This window comes from Lytechinus pictus, chromosome 9, assembly GCF_037042905.1.
Source record: "Lytechinus pictus isolate F3 Inbred chromosome 9, Lp3.0, whole genome shotgun sequence".
Taxonomy (NCBI): domain Eukaryota; kingdom Metazoa; phylum Echinodermata; class Echinoidea; order Temnopleuroida; family Toxopneustidae; genus Lytechinus; species Lytechinus pictus.
The window spans coordinates 8,759,691-8,775,699 of NC_087253.1; the positions used below are offsets into that span (position 1 = coordinate 8,759,691).

Consider the following 16,009-nt stretch of genomic DNA (forward strand, 5'->3'; position numbering starts at 1 on the left):
TTTTTTGACTGAACCGGACTACCATCCACTGTTCTTTTTATCGATTTTTTTAAAAATAAAACATGAATAAATAATAATAAATAAATATCGCAAACGTTGAAAGCTTTCTTTAAAAAAAATCCACCGGCCATCACCCCGAGGCAGCATTGCATGAAAGGAATAATATTGTAATGTAATTATTATCATCATAATTATTGTATCTCAGTTGTAAGAAATGATTTGTCGGACGACAAATTTTGATGAAATTCATAGATTCGGATGGGATTCCCAATTTTCGAGAACGTATAGATTCCTTCTGACACAGGAGAAGTAAGAAATGTTTCGTTTAAACATAAGTCATACCAGGGACATCCATGGCATTGTGTTGATAAACTGCACCCATTGACCCGTATTCTGTTCAAGTCCAATTCAACTAAGTCAATAGTCTAATTCTGTGCTAAATGGGAAGCCAAAATGTTCACATTCTGTTTGTAATTATATTTCATATTTCGTATGTTTACATCTTCTATCGCAATTCTTTAATGAAGAAAACTATTTCATTTCATAGTTTCCAGGAAGTTTTGAATGATTTGAGTGACAAATATGAGTTGATATTAGATTTGAATCTGCACCGGTACTGTTTGAGATATGCATGAGTTATGATTTGCTATCCATTAACCCAAGTTCAAAATACGGGTCATTGCCTCTAAATTCGATAAAACATTTTAAGGCAATGGTTGCTTTATTTGATTTGATGCCATTGAACATTACGAGAAGTCAACTGGCTACAAAAATGTGTACTTTTATATCCAAAGTGTATCTTCGTTAATGGTGCATGGTACATAAAACTGTTGCGTCATGTCATTTAAGCAAGATACTAAACCACTTGATATCGTTGTATCTAACATTCGATTTTTTTTTCTTTCCATCTAGAAACAAGCGTCATCATGACTGTCGAGGTGTACCTCAAGGATATGGGCTACCTCCTAGACGGCCCTCACTGGGATGACGTCAACAATAAGCTCTATTACGTCGACATCTTCGGTAACGCCATCCATCGATACGATGTCGCCTCGCAGAAGGATGAGAAGGTCGATATAGGTAAGGAAACCAAAATTGACGGGGATAATGATTGAGCTACCTACTGTTAAAGGTCAAGTCCACCCCAGAAAAATGTTGATTTGAATAAATAGAGAAAAATCAAACTAGCATAACGTTGAAAATCATTCGAAATGAATGGAAAGGGCAGGTTTTTTGTTCAAATGGATCTAATCATGCCAGAGGAGTCGCCATTCTTATTTCAAAAGATTTACCAATAACTTTCAATAACATAATTTATGGTCAAGAAGGACGGATGATTATGTTAAATATTATGATTAGTAATTGTTATCTATGTATAGTAAATATTTATGCACCCACAGAAAAGAAATACAGAGAACGATTCTTCAAAAAGCTTTATAGGTGGATCGAGTCGAACAGACCTCTAGATAGCGAGTTAGTAATAGGTGGAGACTTTAATTCCATCCTCTCCCCAACTAAAGACGTGAAAAGAAATCCGAATACTTATTATAAGACACCACAAAATCTTAAAGCTATTATCAAACATTTTGATTTATGTGATATATGGAGACGTTTTAATCCAAACAAACGACAGTTTACTTGGAGAAATGTATCTTTAGATTTGGCATCACGCCTTGATTATTGGCTGGTAAATAAGAATCTGAAAGCAAAAATAATGATGTGTGATATACGTCCATCTGTACGTTGTGACCACAACGCTATTTTTTTAAAGGTGTTGATAGGTAAAGTGGAGAAAGGTCCAGGATTCTGGAAATTAAATACGCATATTCTGAAAGATGATGTGTATAAAAGTAAAGTAAGAAAAATTATTAGAAACATTGAAAATATGAATCTTAGTTTCTCTGAAAGATGGGAACTTACAAAGATTAGATGTCGTGAATTTACACAAACATACTGTATTGGAAAGAAGCATAAATCAAAAGAATCAAAGACAAGCTTAGAAGAAAGATTTGCTAAGATAACTAGGAAAATTGATGAACAAGGTAACATTGATGATGTGACTAGAAAAGAGTACCTCTGTATTAAAAGTGATTTAGATAGACTGTATAAAAGAGATTGTAAAGCAGCAAGTGTACGAGCTAGAATCAAATGGCTAGAAAAGGGCGAAAAGAATACAAAATATTTTCTGAGTCTAGAAAAGAAAAACGCCCAGAAAAGAAATATAACTAAAATACGAAAAGATAATAAGATTATTACGAAACGAGTACAGATTCTAAATGAGGTTGTTTCTTTTTACAAAGAACTATACGCCAGTAAACATATACGAAAAGAAGATATTGAAATATATTTTGTAGGTTCCGTTGTAAATAAGTTAAATGAAACAGACAAAGAAAAATGTGAAGGACTATTAACATATTCAGAATGTCGAATTGCTGCTTTTAAGATGAGCAAAAACAAAAGTCCGGGAGCAGACGGTTTACCCGTCGAATTCTTTTTCGAGTTTTGGGACGATATTGAATTTATGTTGGTCAATGCTCTAAATGAAAATTTTAGTAATAAGGTTATGTCAAAAACCCAACGGTTAGGAATTATTACATTGATTCACAAAAAAGGACAGATTGAAGATTTGAATAACTGGAGGCCAATAACCTTGTTAAATTACGACTACAAAATAATGGCCGCTGCCTTATCAAACAGGTTACATAAAGTGTTATCAAAACTTGTTCATGAAAATCAGGTAGGTTACATAAAAAACAGAATGAGTGGTTTTAATATTAGACTTACGCAAGATGTTTTTGATTATATGAAAAAGTACAATTTAGAAGGTGCCTTAATGTTAGTTGACTTTCGGAAGGCATTCGACTCCGTGGAATTTGATTTTATTGAAAGCTGTTTGAGTCATTTTAATTTCGGCGAAGACTTCCGATGTTGGGTTAAATTAATGTATGAAAAAGTGGAGAGTTCGATACTAATCAATGGTTGGAGAACGCAAACATTTCAGATCTGTAGAGGCATAAGACAAGGCTGCCCCCTATCGGCAATGTTGTTTATCTTGGTGGTAGAAACCCTAGCAGAAAGAATCAGAAGAAATGACAAAATTAAAGGAATTATATTTGGACACAACAAAAGAACAGAATTAAAAATCTTACAATATGCAGACGATACATCTGTGTTTTTGAGAGAGAAATCGTCTATGCAATATATTATGGAAGAATTAGATAAATTTGGACATGTGGCCGGGCCGGTTGTTAATAAAGACAAAACAATGCTGAAATGGTTAGGCTCTACGGAAACTTATTGGAATTTTGATAAATATGGTTTGAAATGGACGAAAGGTTGTATTAAATATTTAGGAGTTCATATAGACCATGACCTAGATAAGGTTGTGAAATTGAACTGGGAAACCAAATTACAAAAGATACAGAGAATCGTGGACAATTGGAGGAAAAGAGATCTCACAATTATAGGAAGAGTCCTTATTATCAAGACTCTACTTGTAAGTCAAATAATTCATTTACTTATGTTTTGTCCAGTTCCTCACCAGATAGTAAAGAAATTGGAGAAGATAATTTACCATTTTTTATGGAACGCGAAAGTTGACAAAGTTAAGAGAATGACAATTGTAAAGGAATATGAGGATGGTGGTATTAGAATGATCGACATTCAGAAATTAATACAGAGTTTCAGATTGAAATGGTTGGCGAGAATAGTTGACGATACAAGTGGTTATTGGAAAGATTTTGCTTTATTGAATTTGGAATCAGTTGGGGGTGTCAGACTAGTTCTTAACTGTACTATGGATAATCACATGATAGAAAAATGGTTTGTTAACAAATTGCCAAAATTTTATGTTGAGATTATAAAATCATGGTCACACTTGAAAGAATCCACAAAAAAAGATGAGTTGTTATCGAACACACAGATTCTATGGTATAATAAATATATTGTATATCATAATCAACCATTTTTCTATAGAGATTGGTACGCTAGCAAAATAATTTTTCTGAAAGATATTTGTATCGAAGGAAAATTTGTATCTCTTACGAAACTGAAAGAATATTTTGAATCCGAGAAAACAAAAGCAAGAGCCCTGTTTGATTATTCTAAACTACAAAGGGCGATACCGAAAATATGGTTGAATGATTTAACAGATGGTATTACGTTGGACATTCCAAAAATACCACTGAAGGGAAAAGACAAGCAACTTAAGTTCTGTTCCAGCAAGCTATTTTACTACATTTTATTAACACATGACAAAACAAACGACGCTCCTACATATTGGGCTGACTTTGCCGATAGTCCTATAAATTGGAAGAATGTCTTTCAGAGAAATTTGAAAAATATAGGGGAAAACAAATTGAAACAATTCAACTTAAAATTGTTGTATAACTTAATTCCTACGAAGAGGATGTTGTTTTTATGGCAATTGGACAATGATGATAAATGTGAAGTTTGTAATATCAAAGAAGATTTAATACATGCTTTTTTGTATTGTAGTTTGAATAGGCATTTCTTTTATAATTTATTCATAATGATTAAAAATGTGTATGACGTAGACCTTTGTTTTCATGTCGATATTTTGTTGAAAAATTACAAAGAAAAGAAGATTGATGATATTATAACAATAGCACTTTGGAGTATTTATAAGATGTTAATTTTTAGAAACTTACATAGAAAAGAAGAAAGAGAAAATAAATTATGGTTTACTTTTGTCAGAGAATTGAAATTAAGATTAGATATCAATAAGATTCTGAGGAAAAGAAGTAAGAAAGAAATGTATAATTTGCCTGTTGCTTTGGAAATGTATCTATGAGTTTTGTTAAAAACGATGTGTATATGAAATGATTTTTTGTTGAAAATAAATGCCCCTGTTATGGGTGAAAGAGAAAAAAATAACGTTGAAAATTTCATCAAATTTGGATGTAAAATAAGGAATCCGAGCGTGTAAATAATTGCAACTGTTGGTGCTAATGCTGATGGCGATTTATTTTGATGGTAAAGATTTATTAGTTTAGTAATGCACCTAATTAATTAACATTATTGCAGAATCTAACTACTAGTACACGGCTTTTCGCGGTCCTGTAGTATACACAAACTCACTATATATGATGGTTACGATGATAATGACAATATAGAACAGAATGACGACGAAAGTTGTGATGACCACAATAATCACAATAACTACGAAGATAGTTTTGAAAATGGTGTTAGACATTTCACACTAAGTTCAAATTTAAGTTGATTTCTGTTGATTTCATTTTATTTATCATTGTTTTTAAACTTTTCTTTTACCTTAAACAATATTATAGGTGAGAGCGTAGGGGCCTCTGTCCCGACTCGCAGCGGGAAGACTCTGGTTGCTGCCAAGCATAAGATGGGCTATTGTGATTGGAGAACGGGTAACTTCGAGACCGTTGCTATGGTGGACGAAGACCAGCCGACGACGAGATTTAACGACGGAAAGTGCGACCCCGCTGGTAGATTATGGGCAGGTAATTAGTGTGAGACGATTCTTCATGCTTGCTTTACCCGAAGGATCCGAACATTGTTACATAAATATTCAAGAACGATGCACAAGTATGATTTAAAAAAAAAGGATGTTAGGGGTTCCAATCTCGATGTGTCGTTAGGACGCCTTCTCTTTTAGTATAAATTGAAAGTAATAAATCCCTAAAAACAGGGGAAACTCACCCTGATAATAAATTGACTATTAAAAATTCAAATTGTTTTATTTCGTTTTCAACAGAACAAAGTAAAATGATCGTATATAATAACAATGACATTTGCAAATGAAAGTTATACAAACAATACAAATTGATGTTAATATATGGCATTTTCTCCATAAGTAAAACAAGTTATCATAAACATTATAACGATCTGAGAAAATGGAGGGATCAACTAAAAGCTGAAATTTTTGATTAAACAGAGGAAAATTTGTAAAACATTATCTTTATTTGTCGAGAAATTTTTCATGCAATAATTATTTTTGTGACCTTGCCACAGGTACAATGGGAGCAGAGGAAGTACTGGCTGGTGTTGAGAAAGGAAAGGGCTCCCTCTTTTGTCTTCATTCTAACATGAAGGTCACAAAACATGTTGATAATGTAAGTTCGAAATAAAGTGATTTAAAATCCATTGCTCAGTCTCACCAACATCGATCAAAAGTCTTCGTTTGCACCCCCTAATTACGTCAGTGGTCACGACTAAATAACCACAAGGCCTATTCTTCTATCCACCCTTTCACACGGTAACAACAATCATAATTTGAATGATGATTCCAGTGAAAAAAATAAGGCTAATGACGAATTTTTAGCATGTGTGAAACCAAACTAAAAATTATTAGAATCACGAACGCTAAATAATCACGAATTAAAAATCTACTCCGGAGGTGAATTTCAATTAAGTTTCGCTCAAATTACGGTACGAATTTTGCGTGTGAAAGGCTTGACCTCCAAATATTTTTGGGGGCGAAGCTTACGTGACCTTTTAAGCACTTCCGTAGATAATACGATTGTCATGGTCATGGTAGTTTGTATTTGCGACGCAGTGCTTTGATTGACAAGTCACCAAGGACACATATCGCCTTCGCTCAGGAATTCGAATTCAAATCACAGTTTTCGAGTGAGCGTGTGAAAGGTCTGATGATTCTAAAGACGAATTGTAATCATCATTTCAATGATGATTCAAGATCCACGTGTGAAAAGGCCCTATATCTTCTTTCTCAGCTTTGACTTTAGATTGTCAGCAAATTGTTTCAAGACGAGATAGCATTTCACACAGGGAGAAATCGAAGTCTTTATTTTACTAGTTTGTTTGTTTTATTTTTTTCAAATATGATTTTACTTTGTTCTATTTACTTAATGTTATTTAGTTACTTTTGGTGGGGGGGGGGGCTGTAAACCTTTAGGTCTGGGGGTTTGGAAAATTTTTGAGGTAAAATTATTGTTTATTGAAATAAGACTTGACCAGCCTTTCTTTTTCGATCCAGTTATCTCGTTATTTAAAATTTGTATTTTATCAAACTTGAATTGATGACGAGCACTTGTATCTGCTTCTCCGTCACCTGGCCACAATCACCATCCAATGTGCATATTATACAAAATTTATTTCGATGTTCTTATGCTTTTAATAAATCAACTTACTGTTTCCTATATCATCCTTATTATAAAGATCGACATTTCTAATGGTATGGCGTGGACGGCTGATCGAAAAACCTTGTACTACATTCAGTGGCGTACCGTGGGTCACGGCATTGGGGGGGCACCAGCAAAAATTTTGAGTCACTAAGTGAGCGCGCAAAGCGCGCCCAGTTGCCAGGTATACTGATCTAATAGACATTTTAAGGACAGTGCCATTAAACGGATATGTCTCTCACTGGTCAAATAATGCGAGCGCGAAGCGCGAGCTTAAAATTTTTGATATTCAGACATAAAAAGGGACATTATAATCAATCTTTTGTAATCATGATACGTACCTGTCTCGCTACATAATGCAAGCGCGAAGTGCGAGCTGAAATTTTTGTAAATATTGACCCCAAAACAGGAAGATTTTAAGGACTATATTTTAGGAATCCATTAAGAGTATACACATCTCACCATAGTCATCTAATGCGAGTGCCAATAAGCGCTTGCTGATTTTGTTAGAATTCCATCTAAACATGCACATAAAGAACTTGTAATCATGATTAACATACCCATCTCGCTAATCAAATCTTGCGAGCGCGAAGCCTGAGCTGAAAATTTAGGAAATTCAGACCTGAAGAGGGGCATTTTAAGGCTTGTTTGTAGGAATTCACGAAGACAATACGTAGTTAACTAACCAAATGATGCGAGCGCGAAGCGCGAGCTGAAAATTTTTGATATTCAGATTAGAAAAAGGGACATTTTAAGGACTGATTCTAGGAATTCATGGAGAGCAGACATTATTACACCAATCCACTACTGCGAACGTAAGCACGGACAGGAAATGTTTTATATTAAGACCTTAAAATGGGGCAATCACTTTAAGTAGTCATGAAAAAGAAGCATACTATTGTACATAAAACAATAATAACTCGAAGTGCGAGGAAATATATTTGGCAGTTTGGTGTATATTGACTTGAAAACGGGAGGTTTTCATTATAATGAACAATAATGTCTTCTTTCCCATTTAGTTTCTCTTCCTTTCTCCCTCTTTTTCTCCTTTACCCCTTTTTTTTTTTTTTTTTTTTTTTTTGTCAGCCGATTGGGGGGGGGGGGGCACGTGCCCCCCCCCCCCATGCCTCCCCGTAGTTACGCCACTGACTACATTGATACGCTAAGACATGGCGTCGATGCTTTCGACTATAACAACGAAACAGCTGAAATTGGTAAGAGTTGTATTGAATTTATTTTAATGCCATAATCTTTTTTAATACACGTTTATGAAATTCATGGGCTTGAAACAATGACTCTATTATGATACATATAACCTTGAAAGTATAGCATATTTACAACGATTCCGTATACAGTACATTCGATAGGCCTATAACAATAACCTCCTATTGGCGAAAGCTGGATCCGCCCCCGGAAAAAAATCCGGATATCCCATCAGACTGCGAGATTGCAGGCATTGGTAATAATTAAGTTCTTGACAGGGACCGCGGAACGGTTTTGAAAGTGGGGGGGGGGGGGGGGGGCTCACCATGCAAAAAAAATTATTAGATGGTAATTTCTACGTTTTTTACACGGTTTTTTACCCGCAGCCCCCCGTTTCCGCGCCCCTGCTTGAGAATGTATAACGTTATATTTTGAGCTGATTTGTAGGCAATCTAAGCGGTTAATTTTAAATTCGTCTAATGCCAATTCGTCCAATTGCCAACTCGTCTACTATCAATTGGTCTACCATCAGTTCATCCATTATCCACATGGTCTAATTGCCATTTTGTCCAATCACCATTTCGTCTAATAGTCAGTTGGTCTAATAGCCATTTGGTCCAATTGGACTAAGTGTTATTTGTGCAAAATGAATGAAAATTAAATGGATTTAGACCAACTGGTTATGAGACGAAATGGTCATAGACGAAATGGCGATTAGACGAAGTGATGATTGGACCAAATGGTTATTAGACCAAAGGGTTGTCAGACGAAATGTTGATGGACGGAATGGCATTAGACTCAAATGAATTACAAATAATTTTCGTTTCAAATTTCGCTGAAACCAGCCCTCTGACCGAAATCATGTATTTCTATCGTTAAAAATAATCATACAATACACTCCAACATATTATACATAAAATAAAGCATAATAATGTATTCTAAGAATTGTATTATATTTTGTATTGAATTCTATTGCCCTGCATTTTCTCGTTAAAGACAAGTGTCCTGTGCGTATTGTATTCCTTTAATGTGCAGATTTGCAAATAAAGTGATTAACTCGCGTTGATATCATCTCCTGTTGTCATAGGTAACCGTCGTCAAGTTGTGAAAGTTCCGGACGAAGAGGGCCTCCCTGACGGTATGTTTATTGATAGCGAGGATATGCTGTGGGTTGCACTCTTCAATGGTGACGTCATTAATAGATACAACCCCAAAACAGGTAATGACATAATACAATCAAAACTTTGAAAAACAAGAAATCCAATCAAAAACCGCGATAGTGAATTTTATAAAATGTCTTAATAACATTTACCCCCCTTTATCTTTTCTGAAGAATCAATTGTCAAAGTCTCAGATTAATATAGACCATCCTCGATGATGATAAGGATTTCTTATCGTTGTAAATATTAATTATTGCATCATTAAGGTAGTATTCAATATTACTTTTATGACAACCTTTATCATGTCGATAATATTAAGTTTATTCACAGATTACACAATAATGATTATACAGATTTGGATTTAACTGACAACATTGAGTTTGGTGAAAAGATAAATATGGATCACTTTTGTTGCCAAAAATTGAAGTAGTTAGGCTACCTGACCTCGGGAAGCGGGGTGCTGCGTATGTTATCCTGGAAACTTAACCAAAATTACCTACATTTTGGAATGAAAACTTTTTTGGGGGCTTGTCCTTTTTTCTAAACCGGTACCCCTCTTGAAAAATCGTTCCCATGGCTACACCAGTTGGTTACTTGAGTACTAAGAGGATTGAAGGGGGGGGGGGTATATTTCTGTTATTTATTACAATGAAAACCACTTTTTTTTTTTTATCAAGGTGAAAAGTTGCAAACGATCCCCTTCCCGACCACGAACATCACTAGCTGCTGCTGGGGAGGACGCAACCTGGATGAACTCTACGTCACCAGCGCCAAACATTTCCTCACCGACGAACAAAAGAGAACACAACCATTGGCTGGATCTGTCTTTCGGGTCACCGGCCTCGGGGTCAAAGGGGTCAAGTGTGAACCTTTTAATGATAGTTAGACTCATCGAGAATTCATTGCTAGATATTCAGCATCACTTTGCAATTTGTTCTTCATTGTCGCATTATGTATATGAGAAAATTAACTTTGTTATAGTAAAAGAAATGTGATAAGGACAATATTTAATAGTACCCAAGGTAACGCAATATACAGTGCGCCCCACAAAAAGGGAAACCCGTTTTCAGAGATAGGTTTCACAATTATCAATTATGTTTTTACTATAAATTTGATACTCATGGCAAGAGTGGAATCAAATCTCGAATTTGAAACCAACTGCTAAGCAAATCGTTCACGCATGGCAGACTACAAACAATAAATATTGAGGCATAATTTGCGCAGGAACTCGCGTGTTCCAATCCCATCGCAGCACTAGCGTCCTTTGGCAAGGCGTTTATCTACATTTGCCACTCTTGACCCAGGTGTAGAAAATAGGTACCCGGTAGGAAGGTATTCCTTGAATGCTCGATGCGCCCGATCAGGGTAGCCGTGCTAAAGCCGGGGTATAATATGGACAGTGCTTACTCAAGTGTTAAATTATGTCAAAGCGCTATATAAATGTTGCACATTATTATTATTAACAGTCTTCATTAGTGCAGTCCTGTAGTATAGACCCACTAGAATGATAACATACTAATTTACTACTCACTACACTAATCATATATCTTACCAAGTAACAAGTAGTTTTCCTCTTTTCCACTGAAGTTTCTCTGCCAAAAATAAAAAATATTTTAAAACTAGCTATTGAAAACAAATTCAATGCAGACACTATTGGTCAGTTCGCTCCCCCTTTAAAGTGCCTTTAAGCATATCAGCGTAATTGATATTATAGTATCTCACAAATTCATCTGTTTTTATAATAATGTATGAATGTCTTGTAAATATGCAGCAATAAATCAATATGATCTTGGAGTGAAAAATCAATGAATAGACATTTATTTTGCGTAGTAGTTAAATTAAGATGGCGCTCGTCAATCTCTCTAGATTTAATTATGAGAGGTGCCGTGGCCGAGTGGTCTAAGGCGCCTGGCTATACATGGAAAGTCGGGGGTTCGATCCCCGGCCGCGGCACCTATGCCCTTGAGCAAGGCATTTAATCTACAATGCTCTTTTATCCTGCTTTCAAATAAATGGAAATGCTATATGCATTATTGGTAACTAGGTGTGCATTAGTTTTTAATTATATAATTAAGTATATTATTTTTAGTTCAAGAAAACAGGGAATATTGCCAACCGTACAGAAAGTGACACATTTGGTCAAAGAATATAGAGATACGGAATATCAAATGGCGTTTAAAAAGGGGAAGCTGGGGGTGCACTTAAGAAAATGGGAAAAAATCAATGCATACTTTTCTTAATATTATGGATGTATTGGTTGCTTCATTTTTGTTTCTGTTTGTTTTGTTCATTTGTTCAAATACAGATAGTTGTACCAGAGCAGGATGTATCGTGTATTATGGGTGAACGTGTGTAGATGGATGTGTAAGTTTTCTTGACGGGGAAGGGGCGGGGGGGGGGGGGTTAAAGTGAGCTTGTGTGAGTGTCTAGGGAGAGAGATGACGAGGGGAGGGGGTGTGTGGGTAAGGTTATGAGTGTGTAGGGACGTTTTTAGGCTAACAACCTTTCTCTAATTAACCTTTAAATTTTTTATCCCTTTTTCTTGTACATTTATGTTAAAAAGAGATTATTTCTATTCTGTTCAGGAAAAAAGTCATATTTTACAAAGTCTGTTTTTTTTTTATTTGTCCCCCCTGCTTTCACATTGTTCAGTTGTTATGGAAGAGAAATATTATTGAGCAGTTAACTTCATTGTAATAATTCTGAAAAATTGATCTCATAGTGAGATTGATATATTTATTTGTTTCGTATACATGTACAGAATCTTGATTTTATATGAATTGTGATTGTAAACTTATTGATTTGAAAGAGGAAGACAATGAAATATTATAAAAAAAAAAAATAGACCGGCCAAACGTCAAAAAGTGTTCTATAATGATTCAACGGCAAAATTTGTTAATGCTTGGCATCCCAGCTAATAGTTTTGCTAAAATACCCAGGAATAGCGTACGACCGGATGCCAAGCGCACCTTTGCGCGAGAGTGTCATTTTAACGTGAAATGTGAAAGGATGTAAAAAATCACGCACCATAATTTGACGGAATACTTTGCCACCTTTGATACGCGATCCTTTTTATTTGGATTTTAAAATTATAAGTCTAATAGATATACATTTCAAATTAGAATATTACACACACATATATGACACAGTGAACATTGGCGGCGGAAGCCAACAAATTTAGGGGGGGCCCACCTGAAAAAAAATGTTATCAACCTAAATTTTAGGAGGGGTTCGCGAAAAAAAAAAAAAAAAAAAAAAAAAAAAAGGTCATCAACCTAAATTGTAGGGGGGGGGGGACCACAAACATTTCAGGGGGAGGCACGTCAATTTAGGGGGGGGGGACGCAGGAAACAAAATTGACAAGCAAAAAAAAAAAAAGGTTTTCAACCAAAAATTTAGGGGGGGACCGTCCCCCCACCTCAAATTTAGGGGGGGGCAGGTCCCCCCGCTTCCGCCGCCTATGACAGTGAAAAATAAAACCGCGATTTCCTCAAAATAAAAGTTTGTGAAAACTATCAATAGTTTGAAGGTTTTTTTTACACGTTAAATTCTTCGATTTAAATGCGTACCCATTGAATGTATAGTAAGTGTCCTAATGTCACAAATATTGAACTAATTTTCAAGTATGATGGAAGATATCTCATTTTATGTTATCCGAAATGGGTTAATGTATATTTTACCGGGTGCGCATTTTGAATGAATGTGGCCATATGCTCATGAGTGACAACACTCAAAATCTGAAGAACAGAAAGTGGATGTAAAAAAAAGCCCTAGCTCATTGTGAAAAGCAATTCATAATTATGAATATTAACAGTATAATGCACCCAAAATCCAATAGTTCATAGCGAAATATTATATCATCATTGGTGTCTGAGCTTACAATCAGAGCAAAGAGTCCTGTAATTGTTCAGTTCATCCTAGATTGAGAATTGCAATTAAGTAATTGCAGTATACACGGTAGAGCAAGGCATTGATATTCCAACAAGTCCAAGAAGCAATTCGGTGGTGTGCCTGTGAGGCATACTGGTATCATTTTAGAGCAATATCGAGTACTGTTTATTGACAATATACATGGTATTTTGTTAAAAAGTTTTGTTTCCATAAAAATTCAAAGATGGCCGTCATAATTGCAAATTTTGAATGGTCATCTGCAATGAAAACGTATGATTTAATTCGCTAGACACGTTAGGTTATATATTTTTAAATCGTTAAAATGTAATGATACACCGAAAACCGGCTATTTCTGAATCAACTTTTTTGGAACCGTCTGTAAAAAAAATATGAAGGTAATTATAATCCACTTTGTCGGACTATACTTATATCATGGAGCTATAAAACACAGATATCTCCATGTTTATATGAACTTCTCTCTTGCAGTGGGTTGAAAATTTTACTTACACGACTATAGGCCAATTTATTTGGTGTAGCAGCTAGGTTCTGTCAACCATTGGAACAATTCCTTTTCAGGTCTAACTGTCAAAACTCATAGCTCTGCCTGCTCGTATATATATATACATATATATATTTATATTCATTCTAAAAACTACTTAAAATCCCCTTTTCATATTAGTTTATAACAATTTTTGACTCGCGTTTCGCGTGCGCATTGATAGTTAAAAATATTCATTAACGCATCCTGTACAGTATTACAAAAGGTGCTTAAAACATGTAAAATGTCCCATTTTCAGGCCTGAACATAATTATATTTAAAGAGCGCACTCTCATCGGGCCAATTAATTAATGAGATATATATCATTTTCATGAATTCCTACGAATAGTCCTAGATCAGAATATCAAATAGTTTCAGATAGCATTGCACTTCGAGATCGCATCATTGAAAAGGTGTAATTTTTTTTCCTGTTAAATTTCTCCCTTTTCAGATCGGAATATCAAAATTTCTCAGCTGTGTGTTCGCATATATCTAGGAAGATACTTATCCTTTATCACGCCTACGGAGGGAAATGTATAGAAAGTTATTTTCCCGCTCCTCCCTATTGGCTATTGTATGAAAACTTCAAATAAATTCAATTTCATGTAACAGAAAAAAGAAGGTACATGTCGGAACATGACATCATGAACCCAACCTATTATGAACATGAATGCGTACGTATAACTGTTTTCACAATGCTACATTTAAAAAAAATCAATAATATTTCATTATCAGATTATGCCACAGCGTTTTGCGAAGTAAAATGTTCTTTTTACTTTTTTATTAACATAGAGTTATTTATTTTCAGCCCGGAGTATGATCGGTGTCGAGTGTTTACAATGTTGTACGCTAAAAATGATACTTTCACGCAAAAGTGCACTTAGCATCCACCCGGAACGTCATTCCTCAATATTTCCGCAAGACTTTACGCTGGTATGCCAAGAAATGACAAATTTTACTATCCAAAGTATATACATATACTTATACATGTAATTACATGTATGTACATAATGTACGGTATGTTCATTTTTTTTCATTCAAAATGAGCATATTGTAAAATGCACATTGCCTCCTTTTGGCTAACATGAAACGAGATATCTTCCATCTTACTTGAAAATTCTTTTAATACTTGTGGCATTATAACATTTACTATATATACATTCGATGGATAAACGAATTCAAATCGAAGAATTGAAGTTGTGTAAAAAAAACTTCAAACTATTGATATTTTTCACAAACTTTTATTTTGAGGAAATCGCGGTTCTTGTGTTTCACTGTGCCATATATGTGTGTGTAATATTCAAATTTTAAAAATGTACATTTATGAGACTTATATTTTTAAAATCCAAATAAAAAGAATCGCATACCAAATATACAAAAAAATTTAAACATTCCGTCAAAATATCAAAATGCGTGATTTCGACATTCTTTCAGATTTTACGATAAAAATGATACTCTCACGCAAAAGTACGTTCGGCATCCGGCCGTACGCTATTTCATTCGGCTGGCCCAAAAAAAAGCACACACAAAAAAAAAAGGGGAAGCGATAAAAGGGAGAAAGGAAGAGAAACATAATAGTTGGGGTCTTGAGGTGAGACTATTATCACTGCTGGTTCGTATTTCATTTAAGAGGTGAAGCAAGGACGTGAATAGCGCAGTGAGCTATTAAAAAAATTTGAAGATGAAAAAAAAAACCTGAACATAAATCATTATATTCTAATTCTGTAGTTAGCCTTATTACTTATCACGCTGGATTATTCCATGACTATGACCTTCAAGTAATACACGCATGACTGAACCTTGTTGCACTGTTCATAACAAAATAATATAGGCCCTATTGAAAGCTCCTTGCTCATATTTTGCAGATACAATACTGCAATTGCAACCGATTTATTCCCTAATTCGACTCACAATCGTGAATAAATTATTTTCAGTCACGCCTCACTATCCTTAAGCACAACCAGTGCAACAACATCAACACCTGAAATAGAAAACATTTATATACTTTCCAAAAAACATACCTGTTTCGAGGGGAGCACCAAGCTTCGACGGCAAGACAGCACGAACGGTACTTACTGACGAAT

The 16,009-nt window shown here is 35.0% G+C and overlaps 1 protein-coding gene across 1 annotated transcript; it reads left to right on the forward strand.

Moving 5' to 3' along the window:
• The first annotated feature begins 926 nt into the window (after positions 1-926).
• LOC129280582 (regucalcin-like) lies at positions 927-11,540 on the forward strand. Its single transcript, XM_064105057.1, has 7 exons — positions 927-1,080; positions 5,310-5,492; positions 6,004-6,104; positions 7,171-7,224; positions 8,287-8,347; positions 9,424-9,555; positions 10,174-11,540. The coding sequence occupies exons 1-7, from the start codon at positions 927-929 to the stop codon at positions 10,380-10,382; spliced, it is 894 nt and encodes a 297-aa protein (XP_063961127.1). The 3' UTR covers positions 10,383-11,540.
• The last annotated feature ends 4,469 nt before the right edge of the window (positions 11,541-16,009 follow it).